The sequence below is a fragment of the Xiphias gladius genome, chromosome 22 (assembly GCF_016859285.1).
Source record: "Xiphias gladius isolate SHS-SW01 ecotype Sanya breed wild chromosome 22, ASM1685928v1, whole genome shotgun sequence".
In the NCBI taxonomy this organism is placed as follows: domain Eukaryota; kingdom Metazoa; phylum Chordata; class Actinopteri; order Istiophoriformes; family Xiphiidae; genus Xiphias; species Xiphias gladius.
In genome coordinates, this window is record NC_053421.1 from 2020767 (window position 1) to 2033737 (window position 12971).

A 12971-nucleotide genomic window follows, 5' to 3' on the forward strand; every position below is an offset into this window, starting at 1 on the left:
ATCAGGTAGGATGCAACTCTGACCAGTCTACAGAATTACACTGAGTGTGTTTTGTCAGTTATCAAGTGGCTCCATGTGATCACAGCTGATGGAGGCTACAGTGAGAGCTTGACTCTAACTGATACTAGCTGGACGACTTGTCCCGAACAGATTTACTGCACAACAGCTGACGCTTCATATGATGCTCACTGTCTCTGTAAATTATTCGCTACATAAACGCGAAATTCTCCACATTTCTATTTATGTTTTGAGACACCGAATGTGCAAACCCGTTGGTGAGGAGGGTCACACAGTGCGACGCCAAATGGTCATTATTTGTAGCTGCTTTTGTCGGGCTCGCTTTCTGTTCTACGCCATTGATCCCTCTAATTATATAGAACAGACTTTACTGTCCACAGTACATCCTGAGGAAAACTTACTGACGTGCTTTCTTTTTCGAAATAGACACGATGCATTATGGTTACTCAGCTGCACATGAACAGGCAATACGGTAAAACTCTGTTGCATTCCTTCCATAATCCATGCACTAACAGAATAATTGAAATTGAAAGACAGCGTGTTCACATGATGTGAAAAACATCTTTTTTTTGGTCATTGTTGGTCATAAAACACAATTATGTGAGGGACCCTCTCAGTAAGAGCATAATAATAAATTTTATTCATAGCCGCCCATAGTATGGTCCTTGAAGGCAACATAGCCTTGTCTGTCTGGCTACTTCGCACTTTTGTGTTGACATTACACTGTCTAAAGGCAAAGAGGTAGAACCTTTATTTTGAAGAGTACAGCACAAACATAACGCACTAGCCAATCAGAAGTAAGGGGGTGCTGAGGGGCTCACCCAGCAGTGAAAACGCAACGTTGGGCGGTGTGTTTCTGCTGACGGTGTCAGAAAGCAAGAAGGGGGTGAACTTGAGTTTTTTGTTTCTGCCTGTGTCCGTTATACCGAAAAAACGGACACATCGAACGCGCCTTGGTCTACAACACAGGAAAGTTGTGAAATTGCTGGGAGAAATGACGCACTCATGCAGAAAAGTTTCACTTCCTACAAGAGAAGGCTGCAGCGGACAGTTTTCTCTTGCGTAGACAGTCAATGTAGTAGACAGAAGATAACCAAACTGGCACTTGTGACATTTAACCCCTAGTTATTTCAGTTCGTTCAGTGATTACAGCGCTTTGGCGTCGACGCAACGCACTGGTAGGATCAGTTTGCGGTTCGGTAGCATTATGGCTTTACTTGAGTATCGTACAGTTAGTTGTTATTCTGGCTAACCATCATAACAACCAAACACAATGATATAAAGCGGTTATTTCAGTATTTATTTATTTTCTTAACTTTTAGCTTACCCGTCTTTACAGGTATTCCTCCAAACAAACTCTCCACTGCTAAATTTAGAGAGAAATGAATTTATTGGTTTTGAAGGTGGATATTTAGTTGGAACAAAGGAGTTGGTGAGTTGGTTTGGATGGCGTTACTGGCAGTGCTTTGACCAGTATCGATCAGTATGTTTAAAGACCGCACCCATTCTTTCCTCAAACTACTCGCCTGAAGAAGAGTCAGACATCTAAATACCTTATCTGGACGATTGCAGATTTTTACAATTATCGTCGTACAATTACAAAATCTGTGACAGCCGTGTAGAGACTATATATTTGAAGATATCTTGAATTGACTGGTATAGTTGACTGATTAACAGCATTAGTATATATGTAAAGACTTTAATACACAATACGGTGTACCTGTCTTGTCACCTGTTGTCCCACAGAGGTGACTGTTCTGCAGTAAATATGGATCAGAAAGAAGAAGCCAAATGCCTAGGCATCCTCACCTACCACAGAGAGCTGCTAGTGTCCAGGTTGAGGAGCATTCAGTGCATCCTGGACAACCTGTTGGCTTGTGGCTTCCTCTGTGAAGAGGATGTTGAGATTGTACAGCGAACAGTCACCAAGACAGATCAGGTAGGAAAAGCAAAGACGTCTGTTGAACAAGGGCGTTTCCAACTATTTCGTTTTCATATTTATAAAAAAAATCTAAATTACATGGTCATATCTCTCTGTAAAATATCTCCTGGTTGTGAAATTATACCCAACACTTTCTTTCCTGTGATTATTCTCAGGTGCGCAAAATCTTGGAGCTAGTCCAGTGCAAAGGGGAGAAGGCCTGTGAATACTTTATTTTTATCATATATAAAGTATGTGATGCGTACATACAGCTCCAGCCATGGCTAAAAGAGATCAACTTCAACCCAAGCACTGACGTAACAGTGATGGAAGTGGTTAACACAGATCCCAGTAAGTATCACAACCACCAATGCTCTTGTGTGCCAGCAAGATTTTCTATTCTTGCTTTGTGTTTGTGTCATGAAAAAGCCCGTATGTCTGATGCCCAGATGTTAGACAGGTATGAGGAGTTAAGCCAGAGCTATTGTATTCCATCGAAGTGAATGGGGTTTCTACTATTGTGACCCCCCCATTTAGAATTAGGATAGATGTGTATTATAATATTTGATCATGATTAATGATTACTGGTATTTAAGTAGGATTTTGATCTTGAAACTGGTCAGTTTGAAGCTTATTTAAAAATTAGTTAATATTCGTTCATCTTAAATTAAAAACAGTGTCCACGAAAAAGCAAAAAAAAAAAAAAAACTAAACTAAACAAAAAAACTTTGAATATTATTAAGCCATAATAAAAGTTAGGGTTAGGTTTCAAACCTTACCTGCACTTGGCCTATTAGATACCAAATGAAATGTGTCCATAAGCACAGTGTATCAAAAACTGTTCTTTACTGAAACCTGTCATGAAATGGCTGGGCAGACTTCTTGGTTACTAATAATCCCCTGAAATAATTGGTGTTCAATTTTGAAATAATTCAAAATTAAACACCAAGCCTATCAAGTTATAAACCTATTTAATTAGGAGAACAAGTAGAAAAAATGGCACATTACACATTTCCTCAGTCCACCAAGAACTGGGATCCACTGCAAAATTTATTTAATAAAGGGATCATAAAGATATCATCAAACACTACAAAATCAATGTGATACTTGAATTGGGCGTTTAAAAATTTAGGAGAAGCTTTCAACTTTGTCGTCCCCAGAGAAATTTTGTTTGCAGCAAAGATCAAAGGAACACACACACAAACACACACACAAACCCCGCAAAAAAACAGCATAACCACTTTTGGCTTTAAAAAAATTTGTCTGATCCTAAATAAAAAATTATGAATCACTTGACCTAACTCTTGTTATACTAATACCAGTAATAGCTTCCTTATTGCACTAATTCACGTTTACTTCGTCTAAGTCAGCAGGTATTATGAGAAGTTGAGGCATGAAATGAGCCGCGACACCTGCTTCATCATGTCGTACGGCCAGCAAGAGGAGACCCGTCTGGAGGACCTCTACATTGACACTGTGATGGAAATGTTGAACGACTGCAATGAAAGTCTGGGCTTTGTGGATAGTCTGGACCAGCTCCTAGGAGACCATGCGGTCTTCAATCCTCAAGGTGAAACCATCTATGTGATGGGGGATGCTGGTGTGGGAAAATCAATCCTCCTGCAGAAGCTCCAGAACCTCTGGTCCAAGAAGGAGCTGCAGACGGACGCCATCTTCTTCTTTAAGTTCCGCTGTAGAATGTTCAGCATTTTCAAGGAAACAGAACAGATCTCCCTCAGAGACCTTTTATTCAAATACAACTGTCACCCAGATCATGATCCAGATAATGAGGTGTTTGATTACATCCTGCGCTTCCCTGAAAAGGTTCTTTTTACATTTGATGGCTATGATGAGATTCAGGAAGATTTAGACCTGATGAATTTCCCTGAAGTGGTCTCACCAGAAGACAAGGCACATCCCTTCCAGCTGCTCATCAGCTTGCTCAGTGGGAAACTACTCAAGGGCTCCCAGAAGGTGCTAACTGCTCGGACGGGGATTGAGATCCAGAGTAGGGTGATCAGAAAGAAGGTGGCCCTGCGGGGGTTCTCCCCAAATCACTTGAAGACCTACACTGATTTGCACTTTAAGGACCAGGAACACCGAAAGCTGGTGTCAATTCAGCTGGATGCTAGCCCCCACCTTTGTGGCCTGTGCTCCACCCCGCTGTTCTGCTGGATTGTTTTCAAGAGCTTTAGGCACCTGCACACCATGCATGATAGTTTTCATCTACCTGAGACCTGCATTACGCTCACCGACATCTTCCTCCTGCTGTCGGAGGTGTTCCTTAGCCGCTCAACCTCACCTGCTCCATCTCTGCTGAAGAGCAGAACCCGGTGTGCCTCAGAGACGTTCAAAGCAGGGCTTAGGCCCCTTGCTGCATTTGCCAAGCTGGCACTTCAGGGTATGGAGAGAGGTAGCTTCATTTGTAACCAAGAGGCGATAACTGCATGTGGTCTGAGAGAGGAGGACCTGCCCCTGGGCTTTCTCAAACCTGTCACTGAGTATGATGCCAGTGGGAGTCCTGCTAACTTTGAATTCCTCCACATCACCCTCCAGTCTTTCTTGGCCGCTTTGGCCCTTGTGTTAGATGAGCAGGCTGCTGCGAACTCCCTTCTCAAGTTCTTCACAGAGTGTAACAGGAATAGGCAACCATCCTGTCTGTTTTTTGACTTCTGTATCAGTGGCTCTTCAAAGCCCAATGAGAAGAAACCGTTTGCAACTAATGAGCACTTTCAGTTTACTAATCTCTTCTTGTGTGGACTGCTGTCCAAGGCTCACACTGGCCTGATGGAGCATCTGGTATCTCCTGTATTACTAAAGAAAAAACGGTCCTTGCTAAAATCTTATCTGTCCACTAGTGTAAAATCCCACCTCCATGGCTTACCTCACTACAATGGTAATGAAGGCAAGAAAGTCCATGTTTTGCCCAACTTTCTTTGGATCCTGAGGTGCATCTTTGAGGCAGGGAGTAAAGACATTGCTGAAATGACAGCGAAAGGCATCACAGCTAGCCTCCTCAAGCTAGGTTACTGTAACGTATACTCAGGTGACTGTACCGCCCTGAACTTTGTACTGCAGCACCGTCAGAAACTCCTGGGGCTTGACATGGATAATAACAACATCAGTGACTATGGGGTGAAGCAACTGAAGCCTTCATTCTGTAAGATGACCGTGGTGAGGTAAGTAGTAAAAATGTGTTTTTAACTATCTTCTTATCCCCACTGAGGGGTATTATTAGGCTGATTCTATAATATACTCATATCACTAATTGAACTTATTGTCTTCAGATTGTGCGTGAATCACTTGTCAGACAGCAGCATTGAGGTTCTTGCAGAGGAGCTGTGTCAGCACAAAGTTGTAGAGGTCTTGGGGTAAGTAAATATATCAGTTGTTAACTAATTATACCATGACCACTGAAAATTCTGGATTCTGATTGGTTGGAAGGTGTGGATTAATTTTTAGTAACTAAAGCTGCAGCAGCTGAGCCTTAGCTAAAGAGCTGAGGCTTACCTGGCAAACACAATTTTAAATGTGTAACACATTTGCAATCTAGGAATCCAAGTCAATTAACGGTATGAAGAGGGATATTGGACCTAAATAGTGGAGCTAAATAATGATAGCTGCAGTGAAAGCTGGTAGCCTCAGTCCAAAGAGCATCTACAGGGGAGAGGATTATTATTATTATTATGATTATTATTATATTATTTATGGAGACCCAAAATTCCCGCATGAGCAAGCACATGGTGACAGTAGCAGGGAAAAACTACTGTTTAACAGTAAGAAATTTTGAGCAGAACGTTGAGCAGAACAAATGGCCCCAACTTGATACTCGTTTTTTGTAAGGGTCACAAACCAATAACGTTGGGAACCATTGGTTTAATCTTCAATAATACTTTTATTTTTATAGGCTTATCATGCATTTTTATTTAAATCTTAATCTGAAAAGTAACTAGTAACTGTAGCTATGAAATATATTAAGTGGAGTAAAGTAAAATTTTTCACTAAAATGTAGTGGAGTAGAAACACTAAATCAGATTAATAGTACCTCAGAATGGTACTTTTGTACAGTACTTAAATACATGTAGGTACACGCAGTAGCTGCTCTGGAGCTTTTGATGGCATTACATAAACTTCCAGTTGTAGTTTGCCCAGGTGTCATGGAATTGTAAATGTTCAAATTTCCATTTGTTTTGATCACTAAAAGGAGATCTTGTCCATGTTAGCTTTTGTTGTTGGATTGAAGGTTCATTCAGTGGAAATTGCAGTTCTCACCATATGGTCCTAAACTGATATACAGTACCTGATCAGACCTTGTGTTTTTCGTTATGTTTTTCTGGTCATAGTCACAGATATACAGTACATAGCATGAATGTTATACATGCCATGAAAAGTTTTATTCATGTCTGTAGCTAGGTTTTTGGTGAAATGTTTTTAGTTGCTGCGTAGAATTTGACTCCTTCTTCCAGAAAGGAGGAATGTCCTATTAAGTTTTATATACAGTGCACTTAGGAAGTATTCAGACCCCTTCACTATTTTCACAGTTTGTTATGTTGCAACCTTATGCTAAAATCGTTTAAGTTCATGTTTTCTCTCATCAATCGACACTCAATACCTCATAATGACAAAGCGAAAAAAGAATTTTAGAAATTGTTACAAATTTATTAATAAGTAAAAACTGAAATATTACATTGACAAGTATTCACACCCTTTTCTCAGTACTTGGGTTCAAGTCAGGGCTCTGGCTAGGCCACTCAAGGAAATTTACAGAGTTAATGGAGTTTGAATACTTTCTGAATGCACTCTATATAATATATAATATTGTCGCGTTCTATTTTGTTGTGGAAGGAAAGGATTTGGACATCCATTCCCAGCAGGAACAAAATATGCAAGCTCATGCTTACTAATACTTTTTAGTATTGCACTTCCCTAAAGTTGAAGGACTCTCAAGACACACATTAAAATGGCCAAAATTGAATCAGCAGAAGCTGAGATCCTTGACTTTTAGGCACCATTTACACCTGGCATTAACATTTGATATATATTTGGATATGTTATACATGGTATTAAATGCACTCTTGTTATCTTGATTGTGCCCGCATTGTGATCGAATGTCAATATCCTAATTAGTCAGGCAGGGTTGGTGGACTTGTCAACAAGTCAGGCAAGGCAAGACTTGCTAGCTAATGTTACTGCTACTACTTTTACTTTTCGCCGAACAACTTAAGTCAGCATGAAGGGGCGGAGTTAGGTGGCTTTTCAACTTGCTGCATGGTTCACTAATACACGCTGTCAGTGAAGATAACTTGGTTGATGTCAGGTGTGGAAACTATAAACCCGTATTCTACCCATGATTCCAAAAAGGCTTTGGCTCGCCCTGCTGCTTTATGTAATTTTTATTTATTCATTTGTATTTGTTTGTCGCATGGTTTTCAATATAAGTTGATGAATGGTGGAGCAAATAGTTGCAGATTTTTGAACCCTGAGCCTTTAGCAGCTGAAAATTTAGCAAAAACTATAGTGCAGAGGGAACTGGCAATTTTAAATTGGAAAAAAAAGACCAGTGGGGAAAAGGTAGTTTACCCATTTTAAATATTACCTAATGTGACATGCTTTGTTTAAAGCTACATCTTTGTCTCGCGGGGTACATAATTATATTTTTGAATCACAGAGGTACAAAAATTAACTTGAAAATAAAGGTAGGTTATTGCCCCAACATCAAGTGTTAATACTCAGTAAAGAACAAAACTGTTTTATGTTTTTCCCGAGAGTGAAACTGAATCTTAACCTTAATTGTATTTTTGTCCCCAGGCTTTACAACAATCACATCACAGATGTTGGAGCCAAGCTAGTTGCTCAGATAATTGAGGAATGCCCAAAGTTGCGAGTTCTCAAGTATGTTTCTAAATTTTACCAGAAAAATAAAAAATATAATACTTATCACAATAATTACAAAATTAATGTTGGTCTTATTTCTGTTAAATTGCTATTATAATTACCTTCTCCTTAGGATTGGTAAAAACAATATCACTAGTGTTGGTGGGAAGTATCTGGCCAGTGCAATTCAGAAGAGCACTTCCATATTTGATGTGGGGTAAGTCTTCACTGCTGTAAGACATCTTTGCAGTTTTAATCCAGGATATTCTTAATCATCTGAATACATGAAAATATTAAAGAAATGGCAAATGTTAGCAAAATTGACAGACCTATTTTCTGGTCTAGATCACATAATACAACTTATTCTTATGGTAAATGGTAAATGGAATGCGCTTATATAGCGCTCTTACTGACCACTTAACGCGCTTTATGCTACATGCAACATTCACCCATTCTCACACACACACACACACACACACACACACACACACACACACACACACACACACACACACACACACACGAACACACACTACACACTGATGGTATGTGGACTGTGGTTAGTGGACGACCCGCTCTACCTCCTGGGCCAGAGTCCCTGTTCTCATGAAACTGGTGAGATTAGAAAGAAGACGCATGATTGAAAAGGTGTTGATTGAACCCAAATTTGGCAAACCATTAGAAAAACGTTTTCAACTACCTTGACAGGCTGCCAGACAGAACCAAAAACCCCTCGTGAATTAAGTATAGTAAATTGGAAAGTTGTTTGACTTGTTTAATCTTGGTGGATGTGAGTGTGCTTTCTACAGAATTTGAAATTGAAGAATGAAAACATGCCAAACTAATTTTCTCTAAGAGGAGACTGCTGGCTTGAGACAGGCCCTTTCTGTTTGTATGCTTACTGATGCAGCTCAGAGAAGGTTTTGATGTTTGTGTTTTCAGAATGTGGGGGAACAGTATTGGTGATGAAGGAGCAGAAGCATTCGCAGAGGCTTTGAGGCACCACCCAAGGCTTACCAACCTCAGGTGAGAAGGCAGCTATGTCCAAAGACAAAGAAGGACCTACTGCTTTAAACTCATTGTTTAAATTGAGTAATTTCTGTGTTTCTCTGTTCTAGTCTCTCAGCTAATGGCATCACATCAAAAGGCGGGAGGTTCCTGACAGAAGCACTGAAAGAGAACAGCATCCTCAGGATATTCTGGTGGGCAGATCACTTACTTTGAGCTTAAGGATTTTTACTATTGCTAAATGAAGCACTCTGTGTATAGAAGGACATATCTGTGCTGTTGTAGGTTGGTGCAGAATGAGTTGACTGATGAAGTGGCTCCACACTTGGCTGAGTTGGTTAAAGCAAACACAGGTTTATCCCACCTCTGGTACGGAAAACACACTCACGCTCACAAACACACGCACACACACTGTATTTACTCGATGTCACCATGGACCAGACCGGTGATGCTGTTGAATACCCTGGTCAGACACTGATTGTCAGAAACTCACCTGCTTTGTATATTTGTCTCCAGGTTAATCAGCAACCAGTTCACTGTGCATGGGATCAGAACCCTCGCTGAGGCCCTTATTCACAATACAGCAATCAAAGAGATATGGTGAGGAACAGTTACAATGCACAATGACTTTAGGGCATTTTCCTTTTCTCTAATGGCCTCCAAATGGTGTGGACTAGCTTTTTTCACAGAGTCACCGGTGTGTAGCCTTCCATCTGTGGTAACACTGAATTTTTATCTGTCAGAATGATGATGAAATAACCAACCTAATTCCAGAAAATTCTCAGTCCTGTTAAATAATTACTGAATACAAAGCTACTGAGGTAGCTTTCTATTCAACTTTTCATTTATAGGGGCACGATTGTGTCATTTAATCTTTAATGTTATGGAGATGTACAGTAATGATGTTTAAAGGCTGCATGTAAAACTTCCAAAGGGCCAGAGAAATGGCACATTTACTCCCTTATGTGAAGTATTTCCTGTTGAAACAGATTTTTTTTTCTGAGGGTGATGATGTACTGACGTTTTATTGTAAACTGTAAACCAATTGAATATCCATTAGGAGGAGATTTGATAGGCATGGCAAAGGGGCAAAAAGGCAAAGAGTTTAATTGATGGATATAGATTAAGTAGCTATAATCAATGTCTTTATATATGAATATATATATATCAAAAGTCAGTGAAAAAGAATGTCACAACGTGAAAGGAGAGAAACCTAGATTTATCGCCTGAATCTGGTGCTCCCCTCGGCTGTATGTAACTTCATAGTGAGTTTCAACTCATTGTTCGGTTGTCTGGCCCACTACTTCACTGTTTTGGTCCATTTTCATGGCTCTTAGAGCGTCATTTTCAGCCTCAGTCCATTACCTGCTCAGCAGCAAACAGCAGACAGACACAGTCAGAGAGAAGCTGGTGAACATAGTGGAGCATGTAGCAACTAAAGAGCCAAATATTTCCCTTAGGAGTTGGTAGAGACAGATCTAAAAGAGAGTAAATATTGGACTTACATTCGTCAGGTGGACACAAACATGACTGCAAATGAATGACAAGCTTGTTTTCTAATTGCTGGTTTTTTAAATAAGCAAGTGTTTGCTAAAAGGTTTGCCATATCAACCTGAAGGTGATGATATGTCAATATTGTGTTCACAACCGATTGGCCGAAAAAACCTGAAGAGACAACATGTACTGATAAAAGCAGAGTACTGAACTAGTTCTCTGCTATTGGCTGGTCTGGTAAAGTCACTTTCTACAGAGATAATTAGTCTGCTTTTGCATTCGAACAAGTGTACACCAAAATGTAGCTGAGCATGCACAATCAGCCTTGATGTTCAACCCTAGACTGAACTCATGTAAATGTATCCTGACAGACAGTTTGAATTAATTAACAAAGACAGTTAAACTTAATGTACTATGGTGATTATGTTGAGGCACGGGGAGGCTCAAGTGCCTCGTGTTTAAAGTCTCTATTTAGTGAACATTTCTTACTCACTGTAGTAATTAGGGTGACAAACCCCTTCAAAGCATCGAGGCTACTTCATGCGTTCTCCCTCTGTGTTCATGAATGTGAATGTGAACAATAGTCTAATGGTCTCTGATCATGTTTCTGCAGTGTGAAAGGAAACCAGCTCTCTGAGGAGGAAGAGAAACAGTTTGTGACGGAGAAAAGGATGCGTTTCCATTGACTGGGCGATCATGCAAGACTTGCACAGGTTGACTAATGTCTGTATGGACGTAAAGATGTATTGTGTGTTCTCTCTGTGTATGCACAGTGTTAGTATTAGCAAACTGAGCAGGTATTTGGGTAATAATTTATGCTTTCACCTTGCTGCACCTGTTTGGACTGCCGCAGACACAGAGTTACAATATTTGCTTTAATGGCTTTAATGGCTTTAATATTCATCACTAGTTGATTAACCTTTTTTTTTGCACCAAGGAAGCTTTCATTTCATTTTTGAAATAGGGGATATTTACCTTAAGTTTTGACAAAATGTTTTCCATGACTGTTACAAAAAAAGGAAGTGGAAGTACTGATGAACAAGGAGAAAACGAATAAATGACCTCCTGCTTTGTGAGCCTTTGTTTAGATTTCAAATACATATTGTTTGGTATGAATATAAATTGTAAACAGTATCTATACTTATTTATTTTTTGACTGTTACACAAGATGATGTATATTTTCCACAGAGCTGGTGGAATGTTTTAAGGTGTACTTCTGTCAAAGGGTTGAGTGAAAGACAACGTTAATGTAATGTTTACTGTTTGTGTGATAGATCTTTGTACAGAGATATGCAGAAACCCTGGTTGTGAAAAGGCTTTGAAAGATATATTTAAAAAAGAATAGTCAGAATCAAAGCAGCAGAAATTGAGATGTCTTAAAATTTTTAGTCACAAGTAAGGGTCAAGCTCCAAAAACACTAGATCCCACACTTCCTATAATGCAGTTCGATAGTGTGAGTAATTGGACAGTCATTATCAGTCATTGACCCTGGATTGAGTCTTTGTGAACAAACAAGAGTTTCTTGACTAAAATAAAGTGAAAATTTGTACAAAAAGTAAACTGCCCAACTGATTTATCACTGAGCTCCATGTCTGACAGATTTGTATTTGGAAAAATTAAATAGAATATGACACTTTTACAGGCTGATTCAACGTCTTGCTTTTTACTTATAAATTATGATTAGCTGCAGACACAAAATAACATGGCATAAAAATGCAATAACTAAAAGAGAATAATTGGTATCTGAAGGATTCACTCTTAGTTGCTTTTTGTACAAAGTTTAACATAAAAATATTTGAACATCTTTCAAGTTTGTTGTGATCATCTGTTTTTGTCAGTTACATAATGAAGAGCATACATTCTCAGTTGAATTTCATTAGGTAATACTTGTTGGGGCTCAGAACTGGCAAGAAATAAATAAGGAAAAACCTAAAAGTGCATGATTTTATAGTAGCTCATCTAAGCCTAAATGTCATCTCAGGACTATACCTTCAGTGCCTTACAATCGATACACAGTACTCCCAATACAGCTCAAAGGGTGGACATTCAACCTTCCCAATCCATAACAAACCTGAGCCAGTACACCACTTCGTTTTTTGTTTGAGCTAGCTGTGCTATGGCTCAAACACCAGTAGAACTTTATACTGGGAATTTGTCACTGCATGTGCAAATAAGGAAAGCCCCGACCGAATGTGATGGTAGTTGCAAAATAAAATATGACATATACAATAGTGTCAAACACAGTGTAGAACACGAGGTCCACCCAACCTGGGGAGACAAGTACAAGAAACAGTAAAACTGAGAGGTGAAATGGGTTCGCTTTCGCTGAATACTCAGCATAAATTCGTTATATCAGTTGTCATGGAGATGGAGTAATTATTGGTTTTAGTCCAGTGTTCACAGATAGCTGATCCAAGTCATCGACCACAAGTCAGTTGTTGGCTGGAGAAAGATTAAGTGACTAAAATTCCAGACTCAGGTCATTAGATAACAACCAAGCAATTCCATCTGCTGAGAAAGGTTATGAAAGCACGTGAAAGTTTTTGAAAGCTTCAGAAACACCGAAAAAGAAGACAAGGTTTTTTTTTGTCTTCTTTCAGAAGCTTGTAAACACCTCTTTTAGTTGTTAGCTTCATATTAATCTCCCAGAATACT

The 12971-nt window shown here is 39.4% G+C and overlaps 1 protein-coding gene across 5 annotated transcripts; it reads left to right on the plus strand.

The window, feature by feature from the left end:
- The first annotated feature begins 844 nt into the window (after positions 1-844).
- nod1 (nucleotide-binding oligomerization domain containing 1) lies at positions 845-12316 on the plus strand. Of its 5 annotated transcripts, none has more exons than XM_040117887.1 (12): positions 845-1196; positions 1754-1957; positions 2116-2290; positions 3306-5118; positions 5227-5310; positions 7748-7831; positions 7947-8030; positions 8756-8839; positions 8932-9015; positions 9107-9190; positions 9338-9421; positions 10929-12315. In XM_040117887.1, exons 2-12 carry the CDS (start codon positions 1787-1789, stop codon positions 10999-11001), a joined length of 2820 nt encoding a protein of 939 aa, XP_039973821.1. In that variant the 5' UTR covers positions 845-1196; positions 1754-1786; the 3' UTR covers positions 11002-12315. The 5 variants fall into 5 exon arrangements, with proteins under 5 accessions (XP_039973821.1, XP_039973822.1, XP_039973823.1 ...); XM_040117888.1 differs by having other exon boundaries at positions 1765-1957; XM_040117889.1 differs by having other exon boundaries at positions 845-987; positions 1765-1957.
- Positions 12317-12971: the final 655 nt, after the last annotated feature.

What these genes read in the sequence shown, in the direction of transcription:
- nod1 (XM_040117887.1), top strand. Translation starts at nt 1,787, where the DNA reads ATGGATCAGAAAGAAGAAGCCAAATGCCTAGGCATCCTCACCTACCAC. An exon ending in CAGTCACCAAGACAGATCAG is followed by an intron (nt 1,958 to 2,115) that starts GTAGGAAAAGCA and finishes GATTATTCTCAG; the next exon opens with GTGCGCAAAATCTTGGAGCT. An exon ending in ACAGGTTTATCCCACCTCTG is followed by an intron (nt 9,191 to 9,337) that starts GTACGGAAAACA and finishes ATTTGTCTCCAG; the next exon opens with GTTAATCAGCAACCAGTTCA.